A 16125-nucleotide genomic window follows, 5' to 3' on the forward strand; every position below is an offset into this window, starting at 1 on the left:
GAGAGAGAGAGAGAGAGAGAGAGAGAGAGAGAGAGAGAGAGAGAGAGAGAGAGAGAGAGAGAGAGAGAGAGAGAGAGAGAGAGAGAGAGAGAGAGAGAGAGAGAGAGAGGAAAGGTAGGAGGAAAAATATCAGTGAAAAGGAAAAAAAGATAAAGGCTTGTAATGAAAGAAAAATAACAGGAGGAGGAGGAAGAAAAGGAAGAAACCGAGGAGGAAAGAAAAAGAAAAGAAGAAAAAGAAAGAAAAAAATTAGAAAAACAAAACAAAACGAGAGAGAGAGAGAGAGAGAGAGAGAGAGAGAGAGATGAGGGGAGGGGGGGGGGGTATGAGCGTCACTATTTCCCTGCTAAATGGTCCGGGCGAAAGAATACGTGTTACAAGACCTTCAAAGTGGACGAGTGGATGAACGCCAACGTCCGCGTAATGGCACAGCGGAAGAACCAGACACAACAGAGGAAAGAATAGAACGTTTTGTTTTTGTTTTCTAATGACTAAAGTATAAACAATTACAACTTGGATTTGCGATAGGTCAGACAATACCGTCGCTTTAAAGAAAATATTGTAAACGTAACTTAGATAACCTTAAAGACAATCAGAAGTGCGTAGTTTGAAATGTGAAATGGAATGGAAGAAAGGATATATGGAAATGAGAATACAAGACAAAAAAAAAAACAAGCATATAATAAAAAATAAGTAATGACACAGCGAAAGAACCAGACATAACAGAGGAAAGATTAGAACGTTTTTTTTTTTCCAATGACTAAAGTATACATAAACAATAATAACTTGGATTTGCGATAGGTCAGACAATACCCTCCCTTAAAGAAAATATTATAAACGTAACTTAGATACCCTTAAAGACAATCAGAAGTGCGTAGTGTGAAATGGAATGGAAGAACGGATAATGGGAACGATAAAACAAGACGAAAATAAAGAGAACAAGCATACAACAAAAAAAATATGAATAATAATAATAGATCTGTGATAGGTTAGAAAATCCCCTCGCTTTATGAAAATACAATAAAAGTGATAGTTAATTTTAAAGTCATTAGTAGATATGGTTTTGTTAAGGAAGGAAGGTGCTGGAGACAAACAAGAAAATACAAGAAAAACAGAAAGAAAGTTTTTAATGAAGAAAAAAAAACACTGGCAATAGTATAATAAATTTGAGACAACTCAGGAAATTCCCTCACCTTAAGAAAATACAATAAAAGTGACCTTAACAGCCTCAAAAAATAACCAATGGGGACGTAATTTGAGGTGATAACAGTTACGGAAAATGGAAAATATGTTAACGAGAAAAAATAAACGAAAATGGAAAGAAGGAGAAAGAAATAGGCTTAATATTAGGGAGAAAAAAATGGAGACAAAGAAGAAAAACACAAGTTAACGAGAAAAAAAAGACGAAAAAGAAAAGAACAAGAATGGGGAACTGCTGAGGGTGAAGTTCTTAAGACAAACAATAAAGAAAAACATATGTGAAGGAAAAAATAAGACAAGAAAAAGAAAAACAAAGAAAAAACAAAAGTAAACGAGAAAAAAAGACGAGAAGGAAAAGAACAAGGATGAGGTGCTATTGGAGGGAGTGAAAGTGTTGGAAACAAAGAAAGAAAAACACATGTGAAGGAAAATATGGGAGAAAAGAAAAAGGGAAACAAAGAAAAAACATGTACACGAAAAAAAGACGAAAAGAACAAGAATCAAGTGAAAATGCAGACGACAAACAAGAGAGTAAGAACACGTGAAGGAAAAAATGAAAGGAATAAAAAAAAACAAAAAAAAAACAAATGTCAACGAGAAAAAGACGAGAAGGAAGAGAACAAGGATGGGGTACTGTTGGGAGGTGAAAGTGCTAACGACAAAGAAAGAAAAACACATGTGAAGGAAAATATGGGAGAAAAGAAAAAGGAAAAGAAAAAACACATAAACGAGAGAAAAAGAAAAGACAAAAAGGGAATGAACAAGAATGAAGTACCGTGTGTACCGTGTGTGGGGGGGGGGAGGGGGGGGGGGTAAGGTACTGTAAACAAACAAGAAAGAAAAACACACATCTAGGAAAAAAATGGAAGGGGAGAAGGGAAACAAAGAAAAAATACGTAAATAAGAAAAAAACAAAAGAAAAAGACGAAAAGAAGAAGAACAAGGACAAGGAGCTCTTTGGGATGAATGTGCTGGAGTTAAGCACTAAAGAAAAACACGTGACGGAAAAAATGGGGAAAAAGAAAAAGGGAAACAAAGAAAAAAACAAACGAGAAAAAGAAAAGATGAAAAGGAGGAGAACAAAGATGAGGTGGTGGTGGGAGGTAAAAGTGCTGAAGACAAACAAAGAAGAAAAACACCTGTGCAGAAAAAAAAAGAAAAAAAAGGTGCTGGAAAGAAAAGAAAGAAAAAACAAGTGAAAAAATTACTGAGAGAAGAGAAGAATGGGAACCTTGAAAGGGAATAATCTAGCAAGTTCACCCTCACACACACACACACACACACACACACACACACACACACACACATTACCGTCCATCCATCCATTCCATGTTAACCATAAAAAATAAAAAATCCAGCACGATGCCAAACTTGCCTAATTAACATCTCATGAAAACGGCCGCGGCAGCAACACAATGGGCGCCTGATGGGGGAAAACTACACCACTATTATATGGCAACATTCCTCTTTGTCTATTTCATTGTTATAATTGTGTGTGTCTGTGCCCGTGTGTCTGTGGCCTTGTATGTCTGTTAGTCTATCTGGTCGTCTGTTTTCTATAATTCAGCGTGTCTGTTGCCTTGTTTGTGAATTAGCCGGTCTGCTCTCCCTCTGCGTGTTTAAGTATGAAAAAGCAAAAAATTATGGTTCTGAGAAATTTGAAGATTTAAGTGAGCACGAGGAAAAAAGAAAATGGAAGGAAGAATAAACACAGAAGGAAGAAATAGAATAAATGAGGGAAAAATAATTGTAGGGAGTATAGAATTGTATATGTTTATGCTTGCATTTGTGTTTGTTTTTGTGTTTGAGAGAGAGAGAGAGAGAGAACACACGTGCTGGGATATTATAATACAGAAGTTGGCGTTCCCGTCAACGAAATATATTAATGGACAACAAAGACGAGTTATAATCATAATCGTTTGTACATGTGTGTCACCCTGGCTGGCTGTGAGTGTCGTTATAAGTCTCTCATAGTCATCGTCTGTATGTCTGCTTGTGTGTGTGTGTGTGTGTGTGTGTGTGTGTGTGTGTGTGTGTGTGTGTGTGTGTGTGTTTCCTTGCCTATGCCTGCCTCTCCATGGACGTGTGTTCGGGTGGTTGTTGTAGTACCTGCCAGGCTCTTGACTCGCAGCAGTTATAGCGGTGGTGGTCAGACTTCATAATGAACAGTAATTTCTTGGGAAAGTCAGCGAAATAAAACTAATATAAATTTGAAGAAAAAAGGTAAATAAATGAGCTGAATTTAAATATCCAATGAGCTACCTTAATTTATTGTACATAAAATGGCATATTTTTTTTATTGAAGACCGGACGATCTGAACTTCATTAAATTTTCTTTAATAAAATAAATTAATTAGTACGGAATAATTTTTCTTTTCTCTAAATTTCATTTGAATTTAAATAGATAAATGCCACCGCTAATGATGGTGATGGTGGCGGTGCCGGCGGTAACGTAGCCGAGCAAGTTTATGCAGAAAAAATGTCTGCGGTGGCAGTAGCAGGGGCGGGGTAGGAGGGTCGGCTGTGTGGTGTCAGTAGCAGGGGTGGGGGGGGGGCGGGGTGCCGGCTGTTTGGTGTCAGTAGCAGGGGTGTGGGGGTGGGGGGCGTGCCGGCTGTGGCTGCAGTGGCGGCGACACGCTGGGCCACGGAACTTGAGGCCGAGAGATTTACATAATGACAAAGAGAAGACACTAGGGAACAGAAGGAGCAAAAACAATTTACTATCTCATACCTCGTTACCCTGCCGGACCACGAGTCAAAATGGTCTTAAAGAGTATTGGAGTACTGTTTATAGGCCACTAAAGTCTGTCTCCCCCTCTCCTTGCCCTCTCACCTTCCTCAACCTGTCTCCCCCTCTTCTTACCCTCTCCCCTTCCTCAACCTGTCTCCCCCTCTTCTTTCCCTCTCACCCTCCTCAACCTGTCTCCCCCTCTTCTTTCCCTCTCACCCTCCTCAACCTGTCTCCCCCTCTTCTTTCCCTCTTCCTTTCCTCAATCTGTCTCCCCATCTTCTTGCCCTATCCCCTTCCTCAACCTGTCTCCCCCTCTCCTTGCCCTCTCACCTTCCTCAACCTGTCATCCCCGCCACGCCATAAAAAAAAGCACCTTCGCGAGTCTTCGTTACCAAATCATGTGCAACACTGAGCAAAGTAATCAAACAATACAAACCGGGGACAAGAAGTTGAGTCCATTTTTACCGACTTAGCCAAAGATGACGGGCCTCGGTGGCGAGTGAATTTGTTCTGGGTTCGAGGACTGCATGGTCACTGCTAACATTTAAAGACACTTCCTTAGTCTAGAGGAGCAATAAAAGACATCACGTCACTGCTACTGTTTGGTTATATCGACGCAGCGTGCACGTCAAACACCTCCTAATCATTGATGCATACTCTTCTCGCTTTCATTACTTCATAATATATTGGTGCTTCCTCCCGGTGCAAGTTCGTATTTGTGAGAACAGTGATATGGCAGTCATTCACAATGTATTTACGTTTGCTGTTTAAATAAGATATGCAGGTGTATATTACAATCAAATTTGCGTCCATACCAGTCATTTAACAAAGAGAGGTGAAGGTGAGGGTGACGAGTACAAAGAAGGGGAGAGTAGGTTAGGTTAGGGGAGAGATGCCAGCGCTGTGTAGTTAGGTGAGCAAAGGGCGGGTGTTCAGGCAGCACTTGGTCCTTCTGACGAGAATGAGAACAGTGTGTACATGAAAAGACAGATACAGTAGGCCAGGGCTACTCAACTGGCGGCCAGCGGTCCGAGTCCGGACTTTCTAAGTGCTGTAGCTGGACCCCAAGCTCCAGGAGGAGAAAAATATAATCAAATAACATGAAGATCCTGCGAGGGATTCTTGCAAGTGTATTTCCTCAACTGACTGTACGGTAGGTTCAGGATCTATTGCACGTATGTATTTAACCTTGAAATGCTCCCACGGCCTTAAATATAAGTTTATAATAGTTTCCAGGCAATAGCACATTTAGATTTTCTCAGTGAAGGAGGATAACAGGAAACAGCATGAAAATTATATTTTATTTTTTTTTTTTTTAAAAAAAACTGTTGCTAAAAAAAAAAAACCAAATCTTGTTATGTTTTCTTGTTATATTTTTCTTAAAGCGGCGGAACATTAAACAGAAAAAAATATATCAATTTTTCCATTTGAAACACACACACACACACACTCTAGCCGCTGTTGGTTAAAGCGCTGCGCTGCCAGCTAGGGCTTGGGGCTGACAGAGTTGCTCGAGCCGAGCCAGGCCGGGATTTTTTTCTCTTGAAGGAGGAGTTACTGTCCCCCCCCCAAGGGGGGGATGGGCTGTGTGGTGTGTGGAGGTCCCGGCGGTACCCAGAGATCGACTATAATGAACTTTGCTCTAATCGGGAGGGTGCTTGCTGGAGATTGCAAGTCCAACTCGTGATCAGGCCGTGAGTGAATTACACATTTGTAAAATGGCGTTGGTCCGAGAGAAACAGGGAGGCGAGTCACTCTTCCCATTCTTTGATATCAGAGGCTCTCCAACTCTAGACTCGGGGGGGTGCAATGTCAACTCCACTCTCCCCAAAATGGCCGCCACCAATACGAGGTGACGTGCTGGATCTCGACACTAGAAGGGCGTCTACTGGAGCAAGTGCCTCCCGTAGCCAACCCACAGAACAGCACCATGAGCCCTCACGTGGAACCCGTTGCCCTCTCTGACGGCGCCATCCACGACCTACTGCAGAACCCTAGCACACGCCTGCTGGGGGAGGGGGGCTCCTGCTCCGTCTTCCTGGTCAACTACAAGGGCGCCTCGTGCTGCCTCAAGCTGTCCACACTCAAGGGGAACACAGCCTTTGTCTACGAGGCCCGCACGCTGCTCGCCCTCGACGGGGCCGGTGGCGCCCCGCGGCTGCTCGGCGTCAGCGACGGGAAGGGCCAGGAACTTGCCCTGCTCACCACATATTGCGGTGAACACACCTTCGACGACCTCCCGCGCCTGGCGCCCACCGACGCCGAAATGCTGCACGCCTCCCTCGAGCTGTGTAGCGCCCTGCAGCAGGTCCACGCCCGCGGTGTCGTGCACAACGACATTAAGGCCAACAACGTGGTGGTGCGACGCGACCCTGACAACGGTCGCCTGCACGTCTCCCTCATCGACTACGGCCTGGCGCGAGGCAAGGGCCTCACGCTCTTCTACGAGCCATACGATCATTCTTTGGTGCCCTGGATGGCCCCCGAGGTGGTCGAATGCCAGCCCTGCCTGCCTGCAGGCGACGTGTATTCCCTGGCCTGTCTGCTGGACGAAATCCTGTACAGCTGCACTGCTGTGTACCCAGACCTGATGGATGTGGTCCTGAGCGCCCTGTCGCCGAGCCCCGAGGAGCGCCCCTCCGTGCGGGCCGTCGCCAAGGCGGTGCAGCGGTGCCTCGCCCCGCACAGCCGCTCCTTCAGGTCCCGGCTCCGTTCAGTCTTCAGTGGGTTAAAGAACACCTTCAGCAGCTGCCTGCTACTCCGCAGCAGGGGACGCGGCAACACCCCAGTGTCCCTGACAGCCAACAGGGCACACGCCAACGCCTCAGCGTCCGCGACAAAAACCTCGGCGTCCGAGACAGCCTTGTCGACCGTGACACACCACTGAGCAGCGCTCAGAGGAACTTTCCTTACGTATTTACAACACAGGCACAAAGGCACAAAGGCACAAGGGCAAACCCCCCCCCTACCTCCGCTGAGCACTAGGAAGAAGCTTTACGGATACCATTACCAAGCCTAAGGAAACAATTCTCATGTTTTCAACTTATCCATTATGTTCATAATATTTCATTTTATAAGTATTCCCTCTTACTATGTGTGCTTGTGTGTGTGTGTGTGTGTGTGTGTGTGTGTGTGTGTGTGTGTTCGCACATAACGTTTCCGCCCTCTCAAAAGATGGGTTATTTCTCCATACAATTCCTCACTAATATCTATTTCAACGAGATACGAGGAGGTGGTCAAGACAATCTGCGGGTACCATGATTTCCATGGCTTGCCAGAGCTCTTGCCTAAGTAACTGCCCGACAAACTAATGATGCCGTGCTTAAGTTCCCAACACTATGAAAAACAACACATTTTCAGTTACTTATGCAAGACCGATGTTAATGTGCATGCTTATTCTGATGTCCCGTGCAGTTCCTCGGTCTCTGTTGTAATACGTATTATTAGGGAATCCCTCGAGCTGGGAAGCTAAGACCGTATAGCTCTTCTACGGTTATAAGAGCTCTACTTTGCTCACAGAGAAGCCGCCCTGGGCTGGGTTTGAATCTATCTCGGTCGCGAGGCAAACACCATATCCACTGAGCCACCGGGCCAAAGCTCATACCTGTAAATGGAAGCCAGTGTAAAAGAATGCAAATTGTGGACTATCCTTGCATTTTTTTCCTGGGTGAAATGCTTGACATACACAGATTTAGGAAAGCCGTAGATGGTGCCGTCCAGCAACACTTTTCTATGAATATTCATAATGGATTAACACAAAGTCATCCTAATTACATTACCAAAGTGTGCATCATGAAAAGGCCCAAAACAGGATTATCGTGCGGAGCGGTAATGAAAACCAGCGCTTCATACACCTCCACCCTTACCACCCCTCCCCACCCTTCCCTCCGCTCCCCACGACTCTCCTCTCCCGCGCCGCACTCCTCCCCTGCCCTCCCTCCCACCCAACACCCCTTCACTTCCTCTCCCCACTAACAAGCCCTCTCCCGCCGTTCCCCTTCCCCCCCTTCGCACCAGTGCCAAGGCCTCACTCCCTTTCCTCCGCTAACAAAAATCCAAACTATCAAACTTCCTGAAAAACTAACTTGTAGTTTTCCCTTGGTCCTTTCGTGAAATTCACGATTCCAAAACACGAAAAGTTATATATTCAATGCAGTGAGAATATTAAACCTGTATGCATAGCAGCGTAGGCCCATATTATATATATATAGATATATATATATATATATATATATATATATATATATATATATATATATATATATATATATTATATAAAGAAAGAGAGAGAGAGAGTGAGAGAGAGAGAGAGAGAGAGGGTAGGCGGTGTCTGAGTGGTTAGCGTGCTGGGCCAGCATTCATCACGCCATGGGCAACATCGATTCGAATCCCCACGCTACCACCTGGGATTTTTCAGTCACCGCCGAGTGGCCTAAGACTACCCTCATGCTGTCCTGAAGACCACCCATCAACCCGGACTCCAGAAGAAACCGTCCAGTGAATCAAGAATGAGTTCCGGGGGGCAGCATGAGCCAAGCATAACTGGCGCCTCTATAAAAAAAAATTGCCTGCGCCATGACGGGCCCGGGCCGACCACCAGCTAGGCCCCGAAGAAAGCCTACAGGCAGTATAGGCTGAGATGTAAAAATAAAAAATATATATATATATATTATATAATATATATATATATATATATATATATATATATATATATATATATATATATATATATATATATATATATATATATATATATATATATATATATATATATATATATATATATATATATATATATATATATATATATATATATATATATATATATATATATATATATATATATATATATATATATATATATATATATATATATATATATATATATATATATCTTCCAGTGGGGCCTGATGGTCGGCGTCTTCAGGTGGGGCCTGATGGTCGGCCCAGCCCGTTCTGGCGCAGGCGAGTGTTTATAGTGGCGCCATCTTGCATTGGCTCATGCTGCCCCCCGGAACTCGTTCTTGATTCGCTTGGACGGCTTCCTCTAGAGTCCGGGTTGATGGGTGGTCTTCAGGACAGCATGTGGGTAGTTTTAAGCCACTCGGCGGTGACTGAAAAATCCGAGTGGTAGCACCCTCTGTCTCACTACGCTCCGCGGAAGGATCAGCCAATATGCCCTCAAATTTGAAACGTTGTTCTAACTGTGGCCTTCGCCAAGCTCCGCAGTACTTTAGGACAAGTAACGGGGCAAGCGAGACTTGCCGTTTCTGCATCAAGGCAGAGCAAGATGAAAGAAAAATCAAGCACCTGGAATCCACGATCCACTCGTTAACGCGGGACATGAAATATTTGGCGGAGCGAGTCACAGCGTGTAGCAGGTGTTCCTGCTCATCTACTCGCGGGGGTACCTCACCCCCCCTTCCTTCCACCCCTGTTTCTCCCCATACAGCAGCCTCCCTTCTCCTGCCTGCCTCCCCCTCCTCGCTAGTGCCTTCTCCCTTCACGTCCCCCTCCTCCTGCATCTCCCTCTTCCCTTCCACTCCTCCAACCGCTTCTCTCCTCTCCTCCCCTCTCCCCTCTCCTCACCCGCCATCTCCCCACTCCACACCCACCATACTTCCCTTCCCCGCCGCCGCTGATTCTCATTCATCACCCCCCTCTCCCCTTTCCTCCACCACTTCCCTTCCGTCTCTTCCTGCTCTTCCTCGCATTCTCTCTCCTTGTCCTCCCCACATCACCTCCCTCCGCTTCTACCACTACCTCCCCACCTCCTCCTCCTCCTCCCCGCATCCCTCCCTCTCCCTCCTCCCCTGCCTCCCCCACCACCTCCGCCACCACCTCAGCCACCTCCTCCTCCCCCCCTCCCCCTTCGACGTCATCCCCTTCCTCTCTCTCCTTCTTCCACTCATCGTCCTCCTCCTCCTCCTCCTCCTCCTCCTCCTCCTCCTCCTCCTCCTCCTCCTCCTCCTCCTCCTCCTCCTCCTCCTCCCACTCCCTGCTGCCGCCCTCCCTCTCCTCCTGTAGCAGCTTCCTTCCGTCTACTGACAAAGTTAATAAGAGGAAAGTACTGGTGGTTGGGGACTCTCAAGTCAGGTTCATTGACAGGTACTTTTGTTCAAGTGATAAGGAAAATATGATTCGAGTGTTCTTTAAAGGGTCAGGAATCCATCAAGTATCTGACATAATGGAGGAAATTTTAGCATGTGAGGGGACACAGCCAATCGTCTTCTGAACTTACGTTGGTAATGACATCGGTAAGGTGGGTAGCGAAGAGATATTTCGGCGCTTCAGGGAATCGTTTGCTAAAGTGAGGGACTTGGGGTGCCGGCTGTTTGTGGGTTTTGCCGAGGAGGGGTTGGGAGAGGATGGCTCAGAGCCTTAGCAGTAAACAGCAGGCTGGCGGCCAACTGTAAGCGAAATTGTTGGCTTTTCCTTGACAATTGGGACCTCTTCTACAATAAAGGCACCTTGTATGCCAAGGATGGCGTGCACCTGTCACTCCAGGGGGTGGAGGTTCTCGCAGACTCCCTCGAGCGATCACTTAGCACCCTACAGGATTTTTTAGAGTAGGCGAATGGGGAGGGCCTGTCAGTGCATCGCAGACTGGGACTAGGGAGCGCAGGAGAAATCGAAAGGATATAAGAAAGGATGGGCTAACGGCTTATTACACCAACTGTAGGAGTCTCAGGAACAAGATATATATACTGAGGGGAAAGCATGTGTCGAGAAATTCGACATTATAGCTATCACGGAAACATAGGTAGATACTGCCAACAAAACTTCATGTCTGAGTATGAAATAGATGGTTACCAGATGTTTCACAAAGATAGAAAGGAAGAAGGGAGGGGGTGGCACTTTATGTTAAAGACACACTTAAATGTTCCGCTAACAACTCTATTCAAACAAATGGCGACTCAGAATCAGTTTGGGTGGACGTCCACAAAGGGAAGGACAAACTAATTCTAGGGGTTCTTTACAGGCCACCCAACCTCAGCAGGCAGGACACTGATATATTACTACAAGAGGTAGGCAGGGCGAGCAGGAGCAAAAATGTCTGCATATTGGGTGATTTTAACTATAGGAATATTGATTGGGATGGCGTGGTGGGTGATCTAGTGTCTGTGGATTTTCTGAAAGTAATACAAGATAATTTTCTCAAGCAGACAGTAACAGAGCCCACCAGGGTAACAACATTCTGGACTTGGTCTTAACTAACACCGAGTATATGATCAGCGAGCTAGATGTTGGGGGAGAATTAGGTGGCAGTGATCACAAGGAAATTAGGTTTAAATTAGACTGGGCGGTGACCCATGAACTCAACCCGGTGTTGGTGCCCGACTTTAGAAGAGCTGATTATGAGGGGCTCAGAAAACACCTTGAGGAGGTAAATTGGGAAACCTTAGGGCTGGATGAGGCCAGATCTCAGGGCTGGAACCGGAAAGACAGGGGAACCATGTAGAAATGACCTACAATAATTTAGTTAGAGAAATTGCAGAGGGTCAGAGACAGCATATCCCTTACCAAGCACGTAGGAAGGAAAATAACGACCCCAAATGGATGACCCGCAGACTCAAGCATGAAATAGGCTTGAAGAGAGGAATTTATAGGAAAATAAAGAACGGAGAGATCCACCTCAGGGGTAGGTATGTTGAGCTAGCCAGGTCGGTGAAGAAGAACACCAGCCTTGCAAAAAGAAATTATGAGATTAGGGTAGCCAACGAGGCCAAGAGCGATCCCAAGGGCTTCTTCAAATTGTACAGGACGAAAACAAGGGACAGAATTGGACCGTTGAAAACAAACAAGGGCGAGCTCGTTGAGAATGGAGAAGATATGAGCCAAATGATGAATGACTATTTCCTCTCAGTTTTCACGCAGGAAAATCTAACAACCATTCCGGAGAGAGTTCAGATATATGAGGGTGACGAGAACGACAAGTTGAGGGATGTGATCATCACTAGGCAAGTAGTCCAGGATGAGATTGGTAGGTTGAAGAAAAACAAATCGCCGGGCCCAGACGAAGTATTCCCAAGGGTTCTGAAAGAGTGCAAGGAAGTCCTTAGTGGCCCTCTTGCCGATATCTTTTGTCAGTAAATTCTGGGTATGTGCCCAGTCAATGGAAAGTAGCTAATGTGACGCCGATTTTCAAAAAGGGAGACAAGTCAGCCACCTCAAACTATCGCCCAATTAGCTTAACATCAGTTGTGGGAAAGATGTTAGAGTCGATTATAGCCAGGAGCATTCGGGACCATCTAGAAAAGCATAATTTAATTCATGACTCACAACATGGGTTCACAAAGGGTAGGTCTTGCCTTACTAACCTGTTGTCCTTCTACACTAAAGTAATCGAGGCGGTGGACAGAGATGAAAACTATGACATATTATATCTAGATTTCAGTAAAGCGTTCGACAAAGTCCCTCATCACCGGCTATTACTAAAATTACAGGCTCACGGCGTAGATGGGAAAGTTTTGAGCTGGATCAGGGCGTGGCTTAGTGGTAGGAAGCAGAGAGTGCAAATCAATGGTAAGAAATCTGAATGGGGCAGTGTTACGAGTGGAGTCCCACAGGGGTCGGTGCTGGGTCCTCTGCTTTTTATTATTTACATCAATGACTTGGACACAGGAATCAGTAGCGATGTCAGTAAGTTCGCAGATGATACCAAGATCGGTAGAGTAATCCAATCAGACAGCGACGCTACCGTTCTCCAGGATGAGCTTGACAGACTATATGATTGGGCGAGGAAGTGGCAGATGGAATTCAATGTCGGGAAGTGTAGCATTTTGAGTGTAGGTAGGAATAAACCCTTACACAATTACTCCTTAAATGACACTCCTCTAAGCAGGTCTGGGCGGGAGAGAGACTTAGGAGTCCTAGTGAGCGCTGACCTCCGTCCTAGGGCTCAATGCATTCCGGCGAACCATCGGGCAAACAGAGTACTAGGTTTCATCTCAAGGAGCGTGAGCAATAGGAGCGCTGAAGTCATCCTCAAACTTTACTTAGCACTAGTTCGACCTCATCTCGATTATGCAGTTCAGTTCTGGTCCCCCTATTATAGAATGGATATCAAGATGTTAGAATCTGTACAGAGGAGGATGACGAAGATGATTCAGGGGGTGAGGAACTTGCCTTATGAAGACAGGCTAAAGCAGTTAAATCTACACTCTCTAGAAAGGCGAAGGGTGCGAGGAGACTTGATCGAAGTTTATAAATGGATGAAGGGATTTAATAAAGGGGATGTCAATAAAATTTTGAGAGTGAAAGAGCCAGGTAGGACGCGTGGAAATGGTTTTAAGTTAGACAAATTCAGATTCAACAAAGACATAGGCAAGAATTGGTTCACTAATAGAGTGGTGGACGAATGGAACAGGCTTGGGAGCCATGTTGTGGTGCCAATACCATAGATACATTCAAGAAGAGGTTAGATAAAGCCATGGATGGTGAGGTTAGGTGGGGTTGAGTGTACAGGAGCTGCCTTGTATAGGCCAACCGGCCTCTTGCAGACTCCTTACGTTCTTATGTTCTTATATATATATATATATATATATATATATATATATATATATATATATATATATATATATATATATATATATATATATATATATATATATATATATATATATATATATATATATATATATATATATATATATATATATATATATATATATATATATATATATATATATATATATATATATATATATATATATATATATATATATATATATATATATATATATATATATATATATATATATATATATATATATATATATATATATATATATATATATATATATATATATATATATATATATATATATATATATATATATATATATATATATATATATATATATATATATATATATATATATATATATATATATATATATATACATATATTATCCTATCAGCGAGTACGATATAGTGCATATTACTAGGAAAATTAATGGAGTGGAATGGTATAAGGAGAAATAACTGAAGACTGGAGATGTCGGAAAAAGAGCAGAGTCTGGACGAGAAAGGCTGCTGTGCCGTGGTGGCGGCGGAAGTGAGACCCGGCTAGTTGAAAGAAAGAAAAAAAGTGTGCGGTTGTAGAAAAAGGTCGAAAAGTGTGACCGCTGTCGTGTCGGGCATGGAATGGTCTACAGTGTGGGAGGAAACTCTAGGAAAAGGAAGGAATAGAGGAAGTACATTTATTGCTTCACAGCAAGCGTTGGTACACGGGCTCTGCGAGGTTGACTGGTCCTCTTGGCATGTAAATTTTCTTGAAATACTACTACGGTCACTATTCATATAACGCTACGCCCACAACGCAGGCACAAGTCACTCTTGGCCGACGGTGACGATAATGTTAATGGTGTCCTGCCTCTTTGGTCCAGAGGCTGGTCCATGGGATTCGAAGACAGATTCGAAACTTGAAAAGTACTAAAAAATATACCGACCACATATTATGTATTTTAATAGTATGTTTTCTAAGTTTGAGTCTATGGACATGAAATAAGTACGTCTCCACGTTACTGTTCTGTCTAAAATCTCAAGTGTTCACGTGCAGCGGTCCCGTGACCCGCGGGACGGCGCTGGTGTCAATCCCCCAACTAATGTTGCCTTCCTGAGCCAGGTCAGTTTCACTCCCTACTCACCTAGACTCTGAAACCATCCTCGTTAGTACATTCAAATGCTATTTTCCACTAGTATCAGCATGTGCGTATTGCACTGGTTTACATGTCTACCAAAATTTTCCCGAAGAATGTTGAAGGTGAGGACAGCGGAAGCGGCGAGAGGGAGGGAGAGCAGGGAAGATGGGGCAGCAATGCAGGTGCGAGGAAACAGCAAATGGCGGCAGTCTGCCAAGTCAACCGATAGTACTGCAAATGTTATGTCAGCCAATAAGACTGTAAATATTATGTTCCGGCGATATAACATTCAGTAGTAATGTTTTTGTTATCATAATCGCTGCGATAATATCTCCCTTGTGGCTTTCCTCACGCGCTACTTATTTTGACTTTTTAAAAGTCAGGTGAATCAGAGGGCACTGTGTACGTTGCCAGGGGACACCAGGACGCACTGCCTAGTGAGAACTGCACGACGACTGAACTGGACAGAAACCTGGCTGCTCCTATACTTAATATTGTGCTATGTTTCACTACTGTATGTTTCACTACTGTATTTTTTTAGGAGCTAGATCAACGTTTCATTGTCTGTAACCATGCCAGTTGATAGCTTCTTATACATGTGTCCTTATATTTATCTTTTGAGAGATTTCTTATGTTTCATGTCACACACGTTGTGTTTTCCCTCTCACTATTTATATTATAACTCCACATATGTTCTTACATAGCCAGTGTTTTAATGTAATTGTGTCATAGGCAGTCTGCTTGACAAACTCCCACTATGTATGTTCATGGTAACTAGACTGCTATTTAGATTTTCATATATCGCGAGGTCGCGATCACCGGTAGGTGACCGAGCAGTGTTATAGTAGGATATCAATGTATTATTATTATTATTTAATATCACCACGAATTAGGCATACAATTGTCAATGGAAAAAACCCACGACAGATAGATCACGCCACCTTATAGGAATGTCGTCCGTCAGTGTTTACCGTCTCAGTTTTGTATACTTCGCACTCCGATGGTGCGCAGAGGTCACCTTGACGTACGTGACCAATTGTAACAATTATTTTCCAACCTGTAACTCGTCTCTCCTTCACGAGAGTCCGACTGACACACAACGACAGTCGCTCTCGCTCCGACGTTCCTGTACATAGGCTACGAATATATTCGCCTTAAGGAAGCTTAATTCTTAATCAACGCCCTTTAAACGCCCCCCGACAAGCCCGTTACAACTGTCTGCAATATTTTATATTTTTTGCGTAACAATTTCAAAGATGCTCAAGGTATATGCATAATAACTTTATGAATGTAGGCCTTGACTTTCCTATAATAAAAAGAAAACAACAAACCACAATAGTCGGACAAGCTGCAATAAGTTCTGATTCCGTATCCTCCCGTCCCTTCCCCCTTCATCCCTCCTCTCCCGCGTTCCATCTCCTGCATCACTTCCTCCACCATTCCTTTACCACCCACTCGACTCTTCTCCCTCCCTCCCTCCCTCGCACCCCTTCCACCCTCCCACTACTCTCCCCATATCTCCCCCGTCAACAGGAGCCCAAACTATCG

At 44.1% G+C, this 16125-nt stretch overlaps 1 protein-coding gene across 1 annotated transcript; it reads left to right on the forward strand.

The window, feature by feature from the left end:
* Positions 1 to 5511: 5511 nt before the first annotated feature.
* Positions 5512 to 6965, forward strand: LOC127005720 (serine/threonine-protein kinase PknD-like). The gene has a single exon (XM_050874835.1). It carries the CDS (start codon positions 5862 to 5864, stop codon positions 6816 to 6818), a length of 957 nt encoding a protein of 318 aa, XP_050730792.1. The 5' UTR covers positions 5512 to 5861; the 3' UTR covers positions 6819 to 6965.
* Positions 6966 to 16125: the final 9160 nt, after the last annotated feature.

This window comes from Eriocheir sinensis, chromosome 30, assembly GCF_024679095.1.
Source record: "Eriocheir sinensis breed Jianghai 21 chromosome 30, ASM2467909v1, whole genome shotgun sequence".
Classification (NCBI taxonomy): domain Eukaryota; kingdom Metazoa; phylum Arthropoda; class Malacostraca; order Decapoda; family Varunidae; genus Eriocheir; species Eriocheir sinensis.

Excerpts from the sequence above, each read along its gene's own strand:
- LOC127005720 (XM_050874835.1), top strand. The coding sequence starts at position 5,862 with ATGAGCCCTCACGTGGAACCCGTTGCCCTCTCTGACGGCGCCATCCAC.